We start from the raw sequence: 16,218 nt of genomic DNA, 5'->3' as shown, positions 1-16,218 counted from the left end.
TCTCTTTGAATGTTTCACCTTTCAATTCATCCTATTTGTTCTGAATAGATGTGCACATTCTCTTTATGCCTCTTTAAATAATTAAGCCATTACCTAAGGCAAAAAGAATGAATGAGGTTTGAGATCTGAAAGTTTGGGAACATCACAGAACTGGTAAAATAGTGAGGCCCCAGAATGAAATCATCAAGGATCTAAGTCTGCCAGACATAGGGTTTTTTTTCCTATTCCATAAATTCTGGAAAACACAGTTCTCAAGTCATGAACCAGTCTCTTAGTTTTATAATATTTTGCTTTGTTGGACTTACTTAGTATGCAACTGTATGACTTCTTCTTATACCAGCAAATTGTATTATCCCAAGTTGTACTTTTTTTTCTATCTCAGTTTATTACAAATTAAGGTTGTTTACAAACAAGATCATATGAATGTTAACTCTTTCTGAAGGTGAGATTCTATTGATTAGGGTCTTAAGGATTTTATCTATATTGGAAATTATAATTGCTTTCACTAGGCTGACACTCACAGCTCTATGTCATTAGCACTCACTGGGGAGGAGTCCAAGATGCCACTGATTTTTTCTTAGAGCAAATCCAGCATCAGCAGTGAGTAGGGTTCTGGGCCCCCAAGGAAAACCCTTGTGGCTTGTGGACCCAGGGGCGGGTAGAGTCAGAATACAGTTGGTTGGAAAATCGCAAGTGATTTGATTCCAGTGCTTGTGGATGTGATCTACCACAATAGAAACGCAGGCCAGCCATTGTCCAGGCATCTGCATATGAAGTGACTAGAAGATTCATTCAGACAAAGCTCTTCTTGGAAATTCTCTCCATGCAGACAGCCAAAGTACTTAACGTGAGAAGTTGTAAGCTCATGGTTACAACTTCAGGATAACCCAGTTTCACCAATACCAGGTGGCAACTTCAACCTCAAGGATTATTATTTTTTTCCAAGAGAAGCAGGTTCTTTTATCCTTTAGTCAAATGACAAGCCGAGTGAGGCATAGTTCCCCAAATAATCGGTTTATCACAAGGTACATAAAAGTAGAATAAGCGAATGAGATATATGAAAAGACAGGGAAAAGAAGCAAAAGAAAATTACTCAAGAACAGAGTGCCAGTAACAAACCAAACAGCCTGCGTCCACAGGGGAAGTTTTCCAAATGGCCCAGGTGAACATGTCCCCTTCCGGGTGATACTGGACCATTCTGGGTGTCCTCAAGCAGTCAGCAATGAAGTAAAGGGCTTTTTCACTCTAGCAGAACCTGTTACAGTAGCTGATGCCTTCGTAGAGTGAACTCTTGCAGAGGAAATCGTCACAGGGACCTTTGTCTCCAATGCCAGTTTGAAAGCACTAGTATTTTTTTTTTTTTTTTTTTGTCCCAGAAGGTGTACTATGTTAACTTCCAGATGTCAGCCTCAGAGGGAGTAGTCCTGGACCCAAACTATCTCATTTGCATATGGATACACAATTGTCAATGTGGCTGTCAGCCAGTTTGAAGAGTTAGGCCTCCTTGTTATCTGGCTCAGTGACAGCTTGTTGTTACAGGAAAAGGCTCAAAATGGAGTTAGTGCTGTCAAAGCAGAGTCATATTAATCGGAATCAAAATAGCAATGTATTCAGATTCACAAGACTCCTAACACTGCAAAACACATCACTACAAGAAACTGCGTGCTGGGGCTGGCGGCGTTGTGGCGCAGCAGGTTAAGTTGCCGCCTGATGATGCCGGCGTGGGAAGTCGGTTCGAGCCCTGGCAGAAGGCAGTGGGTAAATGGCATGAGCGCTAGGGCGGATGCCACCCACGTGGGTGACCCTGATGGAGTTCCTGGCTCCTCCCCAGCCCTAACAGCCTTTGGGGGAGTGAACCAACAGATGGACGATCTTTGTCTCTGTCTCTACCTCTTTGTGTGAGCCCATCTCCCTAACTCTGGGTTTTAAATAAATAAGTCTTAAAAAAAAAGTTGCATGCTGCTGGGGTCCCACTGGAAAAGAATCCAAAAAGCCTCTGTATTTCAAATTAACTTGCGTTTCCTAAGTTCTGCTCCATCCCTTCCAGTTCACTACTTACTTCCCCCTCCCTTCTGTTGCTGAGTTTCTGCATAGTTAACCCATCTCCCGCCTCCCCAGTGTTTCATAGGACTTTATATATATTTTTACTTGCATCTTTGGGTAGAATTATAAATCAGGTGTGTCCTTCTCGGTTTCTTCATTAGATTGTGGTCAAATTACTCTCCCAGATCGCGTGAACAAAATGAATGGGATTTTTGCTTTTAAAAAAAAATTGCACTTTGGGACTGAGCCTCCTGCTGAGAACTAAGGAGGCCGAGCCTACGGATGGCAGAGACGGGTCAATCCACGCCCGGCGTTGGGTCGGGGGTGGAGGAGTCGGAAGTGGTTGGGGTTTGGGGGAGGAGATCCGCTCACACACAGGAGGAGAGCATTGCGCCGCCATATCTGCTGCCGCCGCCGCAGTTGCGAATGCAGCATCGGCACTCCGCTGCCTCGCGGTGCCGCTAAGGTTCCTGCCGCTACTCCTTGACCCTCCGCTCTTGCTGCCTTCCCCGTGCCGGGGCAGCCCGCCCTTTCTGGCTTGTTGACCTCGCCACACACCGGGTTCTAAGAGCATGGATCCCGGCAGCAGCAGCAGCAGCGACTCGGCGCCCGAGTGCTGGGACCAGGTGGACATGGACACCCCGGGTTTGGCCCCGAGTGGGGACGGAGCCGCCTCCTCGGCAGTGGCCGAGGCCCAGCGCGAGCATCTCAGCTCGGCCTTTAGCCGTCAGCTCAACGTCAACGCCAAACCCTTCGTGCCTAACGTACACGCCGCGGAGTTCGTGCCGTCCTTCCTGCGGGGCTCGGCCCAGCCGCCCACCCCCGCCGCCGGCTTGGGCAGCATGGATGAGACCTGCACCAGCGCGGGAGACCCTGCTGCAGGTAAAAGGCTGGGACGGGGGGCACCTGTGGAACCTCCCAAAGAACTGTTAGTGTGTGAAGGTTCCAATTCAGCCGTTACCATGGAACTTTCAGAACCTCTTATAGAAAATGGAGAGGTGGAAATGATCTTAGAAGAATCATGGGAGCACAGTAAAGAAGTAAGTGAAGCAGAGCCTGGGGGTTGTGTCTTGGGCGATTCGGGGCCCCCAGAAGAAAGTGGCCAGGAGATGATGGAGGAGAAAGAGGAGACCAGAAAATCCAAATCCTCTGTCGTACCCTCAGGTGCTCCCAAAAAAGAACACGTAAATGTGGTGTTCATTGGGCATGTGGATGCCGGCAAGTCCACCATTGGAGGGCAGATAATGTTTTTAACTGGAATGGTTGACAAAAGGACACTTGAGAAATACGAACGAGAAGCTAAGGAAAAAAACAGAGAAACTTGGTATTTGTCCTGGGCGTTAGATACCAACCAGGAAGAACGAGACAAGGGAAAAACCGTAGAAGTGGGTCGTGCCTATTTTGAAACTGAAAAGAAACATTTCACGATTTTAGATGCCCCTGGCCATAAGAGTTTTGTCCCAAATATGATTGGTGGTGCCTCTCAAGCTGATCTGGCTGTGCTGGTCATCTCTGCCAGGAAGGGAGAGTTTGAGACTGGATTTGAAAAAGGTGGACAGACGAGAGAACATGCGATGTTGGCCAAAACAGCAGGGGTAAAACATTTGGTTGTGCTTATTAATAAGATGGATGACCCCACGGTGAATTGGAGCTGTGAGAGGTATGAAGAATGTAAAGAAAAACTGGTGCCGTTTTTGAAAAAAGTCGGCTTCAGTCCCAAAAAGGACATTCACTTCATGCCCTGCTCAGGACTGACTGGGGCTAACATTAAAGACCAGTCAGAGCTCTGCCCCTGGTACACTGGATTACCATTCATTCCGTATTTGGATAATTTGCCAAACTTCAACAGGTCGATTGATGGGCCAATCAGGCTCCCAATTGTTGACAAGTACAAGGATATGGGTACTGTGGTCCTGGGCAAGCTGGAATCGGGATCCATTTATAAAGGCCAACAGCTCGTGATGATGCCAAATAAACACAATGTGGAAGTTCTTGGAATTCTTTCTGACGATACTGAGACTGATTTTGTGGCCCCAGGTGAAAACCTCAAAATCAGGCTGAAGGGGATTGAAGAAGAAGAGATTCTTCCCGGATTCATCCTTTGTGACCCTAGCAATCTTTGCCATTCCGGACGCACATTCGATGTCCAGATAGTGATTATTGAGCACAAATCCATCATCTGTCCAGGTTATAATGCGGTGCTGCACATCCACACTTGCATTGAGGAAGTTGAGATAACAGCCTTAATCTCCCTCGTCGACAAAAAGTCAGGAGAAAAAAGTAAGACACGGCCCCGCTTCGTGAAGCAAGATCAAGTGTGCATTGCCCGATTAAGGACAGCCGGGACTATCTGCCTTGAGACTTTTAAAGACTTTCCTCAGATGGGCCGCTTCACTTTGAGAGATGAGGGTAAGACCATTGCAATTGGAAAAGTTCTGAAACTGGTTCCAGAGAAGGACTAAGCAGTTTTCCAGATGCCTCTGCACGATACTGTGAGGATAATTGACTGCCAATGTCCACCACCTTCTCTTATTTAATGCCCATGGATAGACTTCTTTCCATATTTTGCAAAAGGAAATTTCACAGCAAAAACCCATGTTTTGTCAGCTTTCTCATGTTGAGATCTAAGTTATGTCACTGTTGACTTTACCTTCAAGTTTCCTCCCTCTATACCACTCTGCTTTCTTGGACAGAATCAGTAATAGCTTTGTAAGTGATGTGGATGTAATTGCCTACAATAATGAAAAATTAATATATTTTTAATTTTTCATTTTCCTTTAGGGAATTTAGACAACCTTTGTCCACGCCAGCCAATCAGAGTGTGTCAGTGTGTGTGTACATGTTAAAAAGACAACTAACATGTCAATAAAGTATTCCATCTGAACATATTTTCGGTATTCGAAATGCTTTTGACTAATGTTAAAAGTTGTATGTAATACTATTCAATTAGATTTTTACTTTCTCAACTAACTGTATGTTTTATCACTTGAGCTTTTAAGAACTCATTCACTCACTGTTTTAAACAAGGAATTGACAAACAATGTGCAAGTTTGTGTTAAGGGAAAAATTTTAATTTTGAAAAAAATCATTTTAGGGCTCTTCCCAGTGAACTGTTTTCTGTGTCCAAGTCCCGTCAATAAAGGAGCTCTTCTGCTTCCTCACTTGTGATTTGAAAATGAAAGGCTCAGGACATGTTGTTTATATTCCATCAAGTCTTGTAACATTGAGCATGACCAAATTATAAAAATACTTGGGATTCTGACTCATATAGTGACTAGACTCTTAACCATCTTAACCCACTCCTTGGTTTTGTTCTCCCTGAAACCTGTGATATGTGGGGCACAATAAGGGGGTGTGACTACTAACAAGATAACTGTCACAGTAGGGCTGTAGGTTATTTAGTGGTAAATAACAGCTCGGGATGGTTCTGGGCTGGGAAAGGAGAACATTCCATCCTTCTACTTTTCAGTGCTTGGGATTGGTAAGAAATGTGGAAGGTTGCTTTTATAATCATCACTGCCCCCTTCGGGGATCAGAAGCAGGAGGAAATTCTCTGATCAATTTCTTGGGGGTAAAAAACAATTCTGTATTCTGAGATGGTTGTATTTAGAACCTGCATAAATGTCAACATCTGAAGGGCTCTGTGTTGGCAAGTGAGTAGTAGCCCAGTGCAAACACACATTCTCTGGTGAGCAGAGCCAGTTTTTCTTCCCCAGGAGCATTAGCAGGGAGCTGGATCGGAAGTGGGGCACCCAGGACTCGAACCAGCGTCCATATGGGATATGGCCACAGCGTTGGACTCCAGAGCCAGTTTTTCTTAGACGCAGCAGCACACTTGCAGTAAGACAGTTTGCTTTGTGTGCAAACCCCATAGGTTTGGCCTGATTCAACAGGTGTGGGGACTGCTCAACAGCAGTGGGCTCCTGCTCAGGCAAAAGCTGTGGCCTCTTCTCTGTGGTCCCCTTTGTTTGTATACGCATACACCGGCAATGTGTATGACTTGTCAGATTGGCACTGGTCTTGCCAGGACATTAATAGCAGGTTCTACTGTGAATTATCCATCATAGATCTTCAGGGCACTCACATGGTAAATGGAAATTTTTTACTTTGTGCTATGTCAGCTAACTTAATCCATAGGGATGGATCCAGTTCTTTAAAGCTAAGAATGGCAGTGGAAAATTTTTCCTGTTTGTCATAATAGTTCCTTCTCTTGGTTCTGTGTGCTGAACTTTGTACAAAATATAGACCAGTTCAATACTTCATGAAAGCTTTGCCCTGGCATCCACCTTTCTACATACTTGTTTTCGGGGCCTGTGTTGTGGCACACTGGGTTAAGCTACCACTTGCAACACTGGCATATCATATCAGAGCTCCAGTTTGAGTCCTGGCAGCAGTGGAGGATGACCAAGGTGATAGGGCCCCTGCACCCATATGAAAGATCTGGATGGGATTTGGGCTTGAGGCTTCAGCTGGCCTAGCCCTAGCCATTGGGGGCATTGGGAAGTGAACCAGCAGATGGAAGATTTCTTCCTGTCTGTCTCTCCCTCTGTCATTCTGCCTTTCAAATACATAAATCTTTAAAAATTCAGAAAAAATATTTTTTTAATTTTTTTTATCTTTGACAGGCAGAGTGGACAGTGAGAGAGAGAGAGAGAGAGAGAGAGAGAAAAGTCTTCCTTTTGCCGTTGGTTCACCCTCCAATGGCCACCGCGGCCGGCGCATCAAAGCCAAGAGTCAGGTGCTTCTCCTGGTCTCCCATGCGGGTGCAGGGCTCAAGCACTTGGGCCATCCTCCAGTGCACTCCCGGGCCATAGCAGAGAGCTGGCCTGGAAGAGGGGCAACAGGGACAGAATCCGATGCCCCGACCGGGACTAGAACCCGGTGTGCCGGCGCCGCTAGGTGGAGGATTAGCCTATTGAGCCGCGATATTTTTTAAATATTATTTTTATTTATTTGAAAGACAGAGTTACAGAGAGAGAAGGAGAGGCAGAGAGACAGAGAGAGGTCTCCCATCTGCTGGTTCACTCTCCAGATGGCCGCAACGGCCGGAGCTGCGCCGATCTGAAGCCAGGAGCTTCCTCTGGGTCTCCTGCATGGGTGCAGGGGCCCAAGGACTTGGGCCATCTTCCACTGCTATTCCAGGCCATAGCAGAGAACAGGATTGGAAGAGGAGCTGCTGGGACTAGAACCAGCACCCATATGGGATGCTGATGCCTCAAGCCAGGACTTTAACCTACTGCGTCACAGCGCCGGCCCCAGAAAAAATATTTTGATACTGCATCAATCTTGCTTTTTAGTAATTTACCAACACAGTAAGATTGTATATGTCTTCCACCAATAAGCCAAAGCCACAAGCAAAGACAGAACTTTTAAATTTTTTTTTTTATTTGAAAGTAGATTCAGAGAGGGAGAAATAGAGATGGGGAGAGAGGGATCTTCCATTTACTGGTTCACGCCCTAAATGGCCGCAACAGCCAGGGTTGGGCCAGGCCGAAGCCAGGAAGAAGGGGCTTCATCTGGGTGTCCCACATGGATGCAGGGGTCCAAGCACTTGGGCCATCCTCTGCTGCTTTCCCAGGTGGGTTAGCAGGAAGCTGGATCGCAAGTGGAGCAGCTGGGATTCAAAGCAGCGCCCATATAGCATGTTGGTGTTGCAGGTGGCAGCTTTACCTGCTACACAACACCAGCCCCAAAGACAGAACTTTTATCCCCATCCATCGTGGATAATTTCCTGTTCAAACCTGGCTCTTAAGTGTCTTTCTCATCAGCCAGTTACGTAGCAATTTCTCTACCAAGCAGCTCTGAATGTAAATTTTAAAATCTGCAGAGAAAAGTACATAAATCTTTGGAAGTACATCTTGGAAACCAATCATTTGCATTTCAGTGAGAAACAGGTCATCCAAGTGGGTGGACACACCAGCGTTTAGCTCTTTAAGAAAGTAAATATATAGAGCTGCTGTTGTAGCTGTTTTAAGCTGTCCCTTGTGACACTGACAGCCCATGTGAACATGGCTTTGAGTTCTGGCTGCTCTAATTCCCATCCAGCTCCCTGGTAATGTGCCTGGGAAAGCAGAAGAAGATGGCCTAAGTGCTTGGGCTCCTGCTGCTCACATGGGAGACACAGACGTAGTTCAGGCTCCTAGCTTTGGCCTGGCCATTTAGAGATGAACCAGCCAATGGAAGATCTCTCTCTGTCTCTGTGCCTCTGCCTTTCAAATGAAAAAATAAATAAATCTTAGATACAAAATAAACATACGTAATGCTGCACAAATTTTTGTAATGCATAATTTTGTGTATTTGAAAGGTGGGCAGACAGAAACAGAAATCTCCTATTTGCTAGTTCAGTCTCCAAATGCCAGCACTATCCACTCCATTCCCTATCACATTAAACCTTAACTTTGAAGTGTTTATTAAGTAAAACTAATCAATTAACTTAATTGAAAGGCTGAGGAGGGTCTAGTCTTGTGGTACAGTCATTAAGTGTCAGTTTACAGCTCCACCATCCCACATGGGAGCCAGGGTTCCATTCCCAGTTGTTCTGCTTCCTATGCAGCTTCCTGCTAATGTGCCTGGGAAGGCAGCAAAAATATCCCAACTGCCTGGGACCCTGCCATGCACAGGGGAGACCAACATGGAGTTCAGGGCTTGTGGCTTCAGCCTGGCTTCAGACTCTGAGGCTATTTGGGGTATGATCCAGTAGATGGAAAATATCTCTCTGTCTCTCCTTTTCTGTCCCTGTCATTCAAGCAAATACATCTTTAAAAAAGAGTAAGGGAAAGGTCGAAAGACAGAGGAACACAGGACAGACAGCCAACCAGAAATCTCCCATGTTCTCTTTCTCTCCACACATTTCTGCAAGGGCTAGAGATAGACCAGGCTGAAGCCAGCGCCAGGAACTTAATCCAGATCTCTGAGCTCTGTGACAGTATCCCATGTGCTTGGACCATCACCTGCCACCTTCATCAGTGTGTATTGACAGGAAGCTGCAAATGGGAATGGAGCCTGCACTGGATTCCAGGCTTTCCAATGTGGGATGTGAGGAACCCCAAAAATATTGTCCCTGCTGCAACAGGTGCGCATCCCATAGCTTTTCCTTTGGAAAGCAAAGTCTTACTGATTTTAAAGGCAGACTGAGAGTCTTGTAGAGGCAGTAGGAGAGAGAGTGAATGAGAGCACCAGAGAGAGAGACAGAGAGACAGAGACAGAGATAAAGAGAAAGATGTCCCATCAGGAACTAAAGTTCACAAATGTCCACAAAAGCCACTGCTTTTTTCTATCATTTTAAAGCTTCATTTTTATATGTATATTAATTTATTTAAAAAGCAGCAAGGGTGCCAACATTGTTTGGAGGAAATTTTTTATTGTAATACTTATTTATTTATTTATTTATTTGAAAGGCAGAGTTATAGAGAGACAGATGCACAGAGAGAGTTAGAGAGGTCTTCCATCTGCTGGTTTACTCCCCAAATGGCCACAACGGCTGGAGCTGAGCCGATCCAAAGCCAGGAGCCAGGAGCTTCTTCGGGGTCTCTCACTTGGGCCATCTTCCAGTGCTTTCCCAGGCCATAGCAGAGAAGTAGATTGAAAGTGGAGCAGCTGGGACTCAAACGGGTGCCCATATGGGATGCCAGCACTGCAGGTGGTGGCTTTACCCACTACGCCACAGCGCCAGCAGCTGGAGAAAAGTTTTTCTACAGCTTGCAATTCCAGTAATATATATGGGATCCACTGTGTTCCATGCCAGGCTGCCCTGGTTTCCATCCAGCTGCCTGCCAACGTGCCTGTGAAGGAAGCAGTAGATGGCCCAAGTCCTGCAGCTATGCCCACCCGTCTGGGAAACCCAGTTGGAGTTCTGGGATCCTGGCTTTGTTTGAGACCATTTGAAGTGTGAAAACTGTATGGAAAATCGCTTTTGCTCTTCACCTCTCCTTGTCTCTGTGTTAGTCTGTCTTTGAAATACATAAAATAAATCTTTAAAAATCAGGCAGACAGACAGAGGGAGATAGAAATCTCCCATGTGTTCCTTCTATACCAAAATTTCTGGAACAGCTAGTGCTGGGTCAGGCTGAAGGCAGACTCTAGGAACTGAATCTAGGTCTCCCATGTGGGTTCAGGGACCCAATTACGCTTGGCATCACCTGCTGCCTCCTCCATGTGTTTGGGCAGGAAGCTGGGATAGGAACGGAGGTTGAATTCTCTAATCTAGACCCTCCAGTGTGGGATGCGGGCATCCCAGGAAATACTGGACTTGCTTCACTCAGTGCACATCCCACAGCTTTACCTTTTTCAAACATAAGTCTTGGGAGCCAGTATTGTGGTACAGTAGTTTAAGTCACTGCCAGCCTCCAGTATGAGTGGAGCTTCCAGTCCTGGCTGCTGTACTCCCCATCCAGCTCCCTGATAATGCACCTGTGAAATTGCAGAATCTGGCCTGAGTGCTAGGACCCCTGTCACCCACATGGGAGATCCGGATGGAGTTCTAGCCTTCTGGCTTCGGCCTGGTCCAGCCCTGTTCAGGGAGGCCAATTGGGGAGTGACACAGCCATGCAAGATTGATTCTCTCTCATTCTCTTCCACTGTTTGTATATAACTGTGCATTTCAAGTAAATAAATCAGTAAATCTTAAGTATAAATAAAATAAACAAGTTAAGGGTATAGAAAGTTTCAAGGGGCTGGTGATGTGGCATAGTGGGTAAAGCTTCTGCCAGAGATGCTGGCATTTCATATGAGCATCCGTTTGGGTCTTGGCTATTCCACTTCCAATCCAGTTCTGATCCAGCTCCCTGCTATTGCACCTGGGAAAGCAGTGGAGGATAACTCAAGTGTTTGGGCCCCTGCCACGCAGTTAGGAGACCCAGATGAAGCTCCTGGCTCCTGGCTTCAGCCTGACCCAGCGCTGAACATTGTAGCTATCTCAGGAGTGAGCCAGTAGATAGACGATCTCTCTATCTCCCTCTCTCTCTCTGTCACTCTGCCTTTCAAATAAATAAATAAATAAATCTTTAAAAATCCTCAAAAAACTCATGATTGTGTTTATTTGAAAGACAGACATGCATACAAAGAGAAACAGGAACACAGGATTTCTCCTGTCTGCTAGTTCAGTTCCCAAATGCCAGCAATATCCACCACATTCCTTGCCATGTTAAAGCTTAACTTTAAAACATATGCAAAATAAAAGTAATTCATTAATATGTTAAGTAATGAATTAATGTAAAAGGCTGAGAAGGGGTTAACCTTGTGTAATAGGATGTTAAGCCTCAGCTTGCAACACTAGCATCCCATATGGGAGAAAGGGTTCCATTCCATGATTCTCTGCTTCCCATGTAGCTCCCTGCTAATGTTCCTGGGAAGGCAACGGAAGACAGTCCAAGTGCTTGGGCCCCACCACCCACAGGGGAGATCAGGATGGAGTTCTTGGCAGAAGCTAGCAGACCTCAATGTCACTCACTTTGATTTCCTTTCTCTGGTACCCAGGAAAAATACAATGTGATTTTACTCCCCCAATAAAGTCATTGTTCCTGTCTTCAAAAGACAAGTACTTCCTAAAAGTAGACCCTATACCTTCACAGTATCATGATTCTGGGTCACCACAATTCAATAACTTACTCTTTTTGAAGTTTATAAGCATTTTTAAAAGATTTATTTATTTGAAAGGTAGAGTTACAGAGAGAGAGGAGGGAGAGGGAGAGAGAAATTGAGAGAGAGAGAGAGAGAGAGAGAGAGAGAGAGATCTATTTGGTGGTTCACTCCCCAAATGGCCTTAATGGCCAGGGCTGGGCCAGGCAGAAGCCAGGAACTTTTCAGCGTCTCCCATCTGAGTGCAGAGACCCAGATACTTGAGCCATCTTTTGCTGCTTTCCCCGGCATATTAGCAGAGAGCTGAATTGGAAGTGAGCAGCTGGGACTTGAACTAGTGCCCATATGGGATTCCAGTTTAGCAGGTGGCAACTTTACCCGCTATGCTACAGTGCCAGCCCCATTATGGGTTCTCTCTATATTTTCTTTTGAGACTTTGGTGTATTTCCTGTTTTCCTAGTTTTCAATTACAGTATCTACTCATAGTTAGCTACTACTGTGAAGGAGAATATTCTCCAGCTTTTCTCCCCAAGGAAACTACTCATTACTTCCACAGACTGGGAAAAGTGGGGTTGCCTTAGATTAGGAGAGTCTTTTTCTTTTTTTAAACTTTTATTTAATAAATATAAATTTCCAAAGTACAGCTTATGGATTACAATGGCTTCCCCCCATAACGTCCCTCCCACCCACAACTCTCCCATCTCCTGCTCCCTCTCCCATTCCATTCAAATCAAGATTCATTTTCATTTATCTTTATATACAGAAGATCAATTTAGTATATATTAAGTAAAGATTTAAACAGTTTGCACCCACACAGAAATACAAAGTGGAAAATACTGTTTGAGTACTAGTTATAGCATTAAATCACAATGTACAGCACATTAAGGACAGAGATCCTACATGGGGAGTAAGTGCACAGTGACACCTGTTGTTGACTTAACAATTGACACTCTTGTTTATGGTGTCATTGATCTCCCTAGGCTCTTGTCATGAGTTGCCAAGGCTATGGGAAGCCTTTTGGGTTCACCGACTCCGATCTTATTTAGACAAGGTTATAGTCAAAGTGGAAGTTCAGATTAAGAGAGTCTTTTTCAAAGCACCAACTATGTGTGTGTGTGTGTGTGTGTGTGTGTGTGTGTGAATATTCCATAGATCACCAAAATCAAAAAGGAAAGAGGAACCTACTGAAGGAACATGCCATGTATCAGAAAGCAAAAAAGGGAGTGTGGGAAGGTTTACTCGCAAGAAGGCATACCTTACAATTTTACACTACAGTCTGTAGATGATTGAATATTGGCTTCCCACACATTTCTCTGCTGCCCTTGACTATGCCAGATTGTTTCAGATGCAATTTGCCTAAATTCTAAGGAGATTTTCTTTTTCCTCACTTACCCTGAAATAATGGCATAAGCTTTTTATGTCAGTGTTAATAAAATGTTCAAGCTCTAGGATGCAGACACCAATCAAAAGGGATGTTAGCAAAGCCCTTTATTGTATATGCAGACTAATATTAAATAATAATTTGTATGCGCAGATGATGTGCAGACATTTCTCAGTCCTCCATGAAAAGAGTTCTCTCTTTGATTGTTGAACTCCTTCAAAAGTCCCAGCAGAAAATATTGAAAGCTGTCCTCAGTTTTAGCATGAGAGGACAAAAAATGATTTGTTCACAGTCAGGCCACAGTACACAACCACGTCTCTTCATCTTTCACTTGATATGATATATATTCAATTATAACTCCTGTTTCACATTTGGGGAACTGAGTAAAAGGCTCACTATATTCTCTAACACAGACTTAGATGGATTCTATTCTTCTGACCCTAATTTTACTTGCTCTACTGCAGTCTAATGGTGACCTTTTGCCATACCATTAAATTCACAGGACACTTTTCAAATTACAAGTGACCAAGAAATACTCCAAATGGCTTCTATAGTTTCATCTGCCAGTCCCTGGATTAAATGCTACAGTTTGATCTACACCTTTATATTTCTTTGTGCATTCTGCTTTAATTGATCCTTTCATGACAGGTATTATTTAACTTTCTAAACTGCCTGAGCTTCTTATGTCAATGTTGTAGTGTACAAATGAATAAGTGAAATACAATGTATTATTAAATCTTTTAAACATCCAAAGGCTTAGGTCCTGTTTGATGCTAATGACAGAATGTTCCATCCTCATCTATGTTTTCTAGTGCACGATAAATCTAAAAGAACTCCTGTAATACATACCATTTGCCCATTTTTTAAAAAAAATTATTTATTTATTTGAAACTCAGAAATACAGAGAGAGAGGAAGAGGCAGAGAGAGATCTTCCATTCACTGGTTCACTCCCCAGATGGCTGCAATAGCAAGGGTTGGGCCAGGCCAAAGCCAGATGCCAGGAGCTTCTTCCAGGTCTCCCACTGTTTGTGCAGGGGCCCAAGGACTTGAGCCATCCTCTGCTACTTTCTCAGGCACATTAGCAGGGAGCTGGATCAGAACTGGAGCTGCCTGAGCTTGAACTGGCACCCATATCGGATACCAGCATGGCAAATGGTGGCTTAACCAGCTGAGCCAGAGCACTGGCCCCCTTTGCTCATGTTTTAAACTGGGTTATTTAATTTTTATTGTTGAATATTTTGGATTCTTATATATTCTGAATATTAATCCTTTGTCACATGAATAGTTTACAAAAATATTCTCCTGTTCTTTAGGTTGTCTCTTCACTCTGCTGATCATTTCCCTTACTGTACAGAAGCTTTTTATCTTTATATAATCCCGTTTGTCTAGTTTTGCTTTTGTTGCCTGGGCTTTTGTGGTCTTATCCAAAAAATCATCATCAATGTCTTCAAATGTTTCCCCTGTGCTTTATTCCAGCGGTTTAACAGTTTCAGATCTTCAATCCATTTTGAGTTGATTGTGACGTATATTGAAAGGCATAGGTCAAGTTTTGGTTTTCTGCATGTTAATGTTCAATTTTTCCAGCACCATTTATCAAAGAGACTATGCTTTCTCCAGTGTGTCTTTCTGCAGCCTTTGTCAACAATCAATTGACTGTAGATGTGTGGATTTATTTCTGGAATTTCAATTCTGTTCTATTGGCCCATATATCAGCTTTTATGAGAGTACAATGCTGTTTTGGTTACTGTAGACCCATAGTATGCCTTGAAATCAGGTATTTTGATGCTTGAGCTATCTTTGAGCAGTTGAATCAATGCCAACATACAAAGTGTGCTTCAAAAAAGTTCATGGAAAATGGAATGGAAAGATGGTTGTACTGGTGCAAAAAATTCGAAAGCCATGAAGAGTTATCTCAAAGTATGCATTTTCCATAAGATTTTTGAAGGCACCTTACACTTCCACACCACTTACTGGAAGACTATTATTTTTTTAAAAAAAAAAGGTAAGATTCTGCTTGCTTAATTTTAAACCTTAGCTGCATGGTAAACTCTTTGAAGATAGCTTTAGAAACAGTAATACCCTATACCCATATCCAGAAACTCTGAATTCAATAATCTCTACTGTGATATTATTTAAAGCCAGTATAAATAGGATCATATACAGGGTAAAATATAATACTATAAAGAATACATTTGTGGGCTGGTGTTGTGATATAGTGATTTAAACTGATGCTTGCAGTGCCGTCATCCCATATGGGTGCCAATTTGAGTCCCAGATGCTCCACTTCCCATTCAGCTCCCTACTAATGCACCTGGGAAAGCAGCTGAAGATGGCCCATGTGCCTGGGCTCCTGCAACCACGTGGGAGACCTGGAAGAATCTCCTGGTTCCTGGTTTTGGTCTGATTCAGCCCTGGTTGCTGGAGAGTGAACCAGCGGATGAAAGACCCCGCTCTCTCTGTTTCTCTCTCTCTGTAACTCTGCCTTTCGCATAAACAAATATTTTTTAAAACAATATATTTGTATCTCATACAACATTATCAGTTAATAACTCTCTGTTAATTTTATGTCATCTAAACCCTCACCAACTTCTTTCCTTGCACAGAATATTTTGAAATTAAGTCTCAGTATCATACTAAAAATTTTTATAAGATTAATAAAACATTATTTCAGTAAGTATCTCTAAAAGATATAGGCACTTTACAAATATAAGCTCAATAACATTATCAAATGTAAAAAGGTAATTATTAATTCCTCAATATCTTCTCATTTCAATTGTTCATGAATATTTATTTTTTGAAATTTGATTTTCAACTCAGGATCCAATTTAATCTCATGTATTATGATTTGCTGATATGCCTTTTATGTTTCTTTCAATCTATATGTTGTTCCTTCTCTGTTTTTTTTTTAAGATTTATTTATTTTTTACTTGCAAGTCAGAGTTACACAGAGAGAGAAGGAGAGGCAGATAGAGAGAGAGGACTTCCATCTGCTTGTTCACTCCCTAATTGGCCACAATGGCCGGAGCTGCACCGATCCGAAGCCAGGATCCAGGAGCTTCCTCTGGGTCTCCCACATGAGTGCAGGGGCCCAAGGACCTGGGCTATCCTCTACTGCTTTCCCAGGCCATAGCAGAGAGCTAGATTGGAAGTGGAGCAGCCAGGACTTGAACCAGTGCCCAAATGGGATGGCAGCACTGCAGGTGGCAGCGTTACCTGC

The 16,218-nt window shown here is 43.7% G+C and overlaps 1 protein-coding gene across 1 annotated transcript; it reads left to right on the top strand.

The window, feature by feature from the left end:
• The first annotated feature begins 2,419 nt into the window (after positions 1-2,419).
• Positions 2,420-4,931, top strand: GSPT2 (G1 to S phase transition 2). Its single transcript, XM_002721649.5, has one exon. The coding sequence runs from the start codon at positions 2,616-2,618 to the stop codon at positions 4,503-4,505; it is 1,890 nt and encodes a 629-aa protein (XP_002721695.1). The 5' UTR covers positions 2,420-2,615; the 3' UTR covers positions 4,506-4,931.
• Positions 4,932-16,218: the final 11,287 nt, after the last annotated feature.

This window comes from Oryctolagus cuniculus, chromosome X (genome assembly GCF_964237555.1).
Source record: "Oryctolagus cuniculus chromosome X, mOryCun1.1, whole genome shotgun sequence".
Taxonomy (NCBI): Eukaryota; Metazoa; Chordata; class Mammalia; order Lagomorpha; family Leporidae; genus Oryctolagus; species Oryctolagus cuniculus.
This window is presented reverse-complemented; position numbering and strand designations above follow the sequence as displayed.

Coding starts and splice junctions, on each gene's coding strand:
- GSPT2 (XM_002721649.5), top strand. CDS start 2,616: ATGGATCCCGGCAGCAGCAGCAGCAGCGACTCGGCGCCCGAGTGCTGG.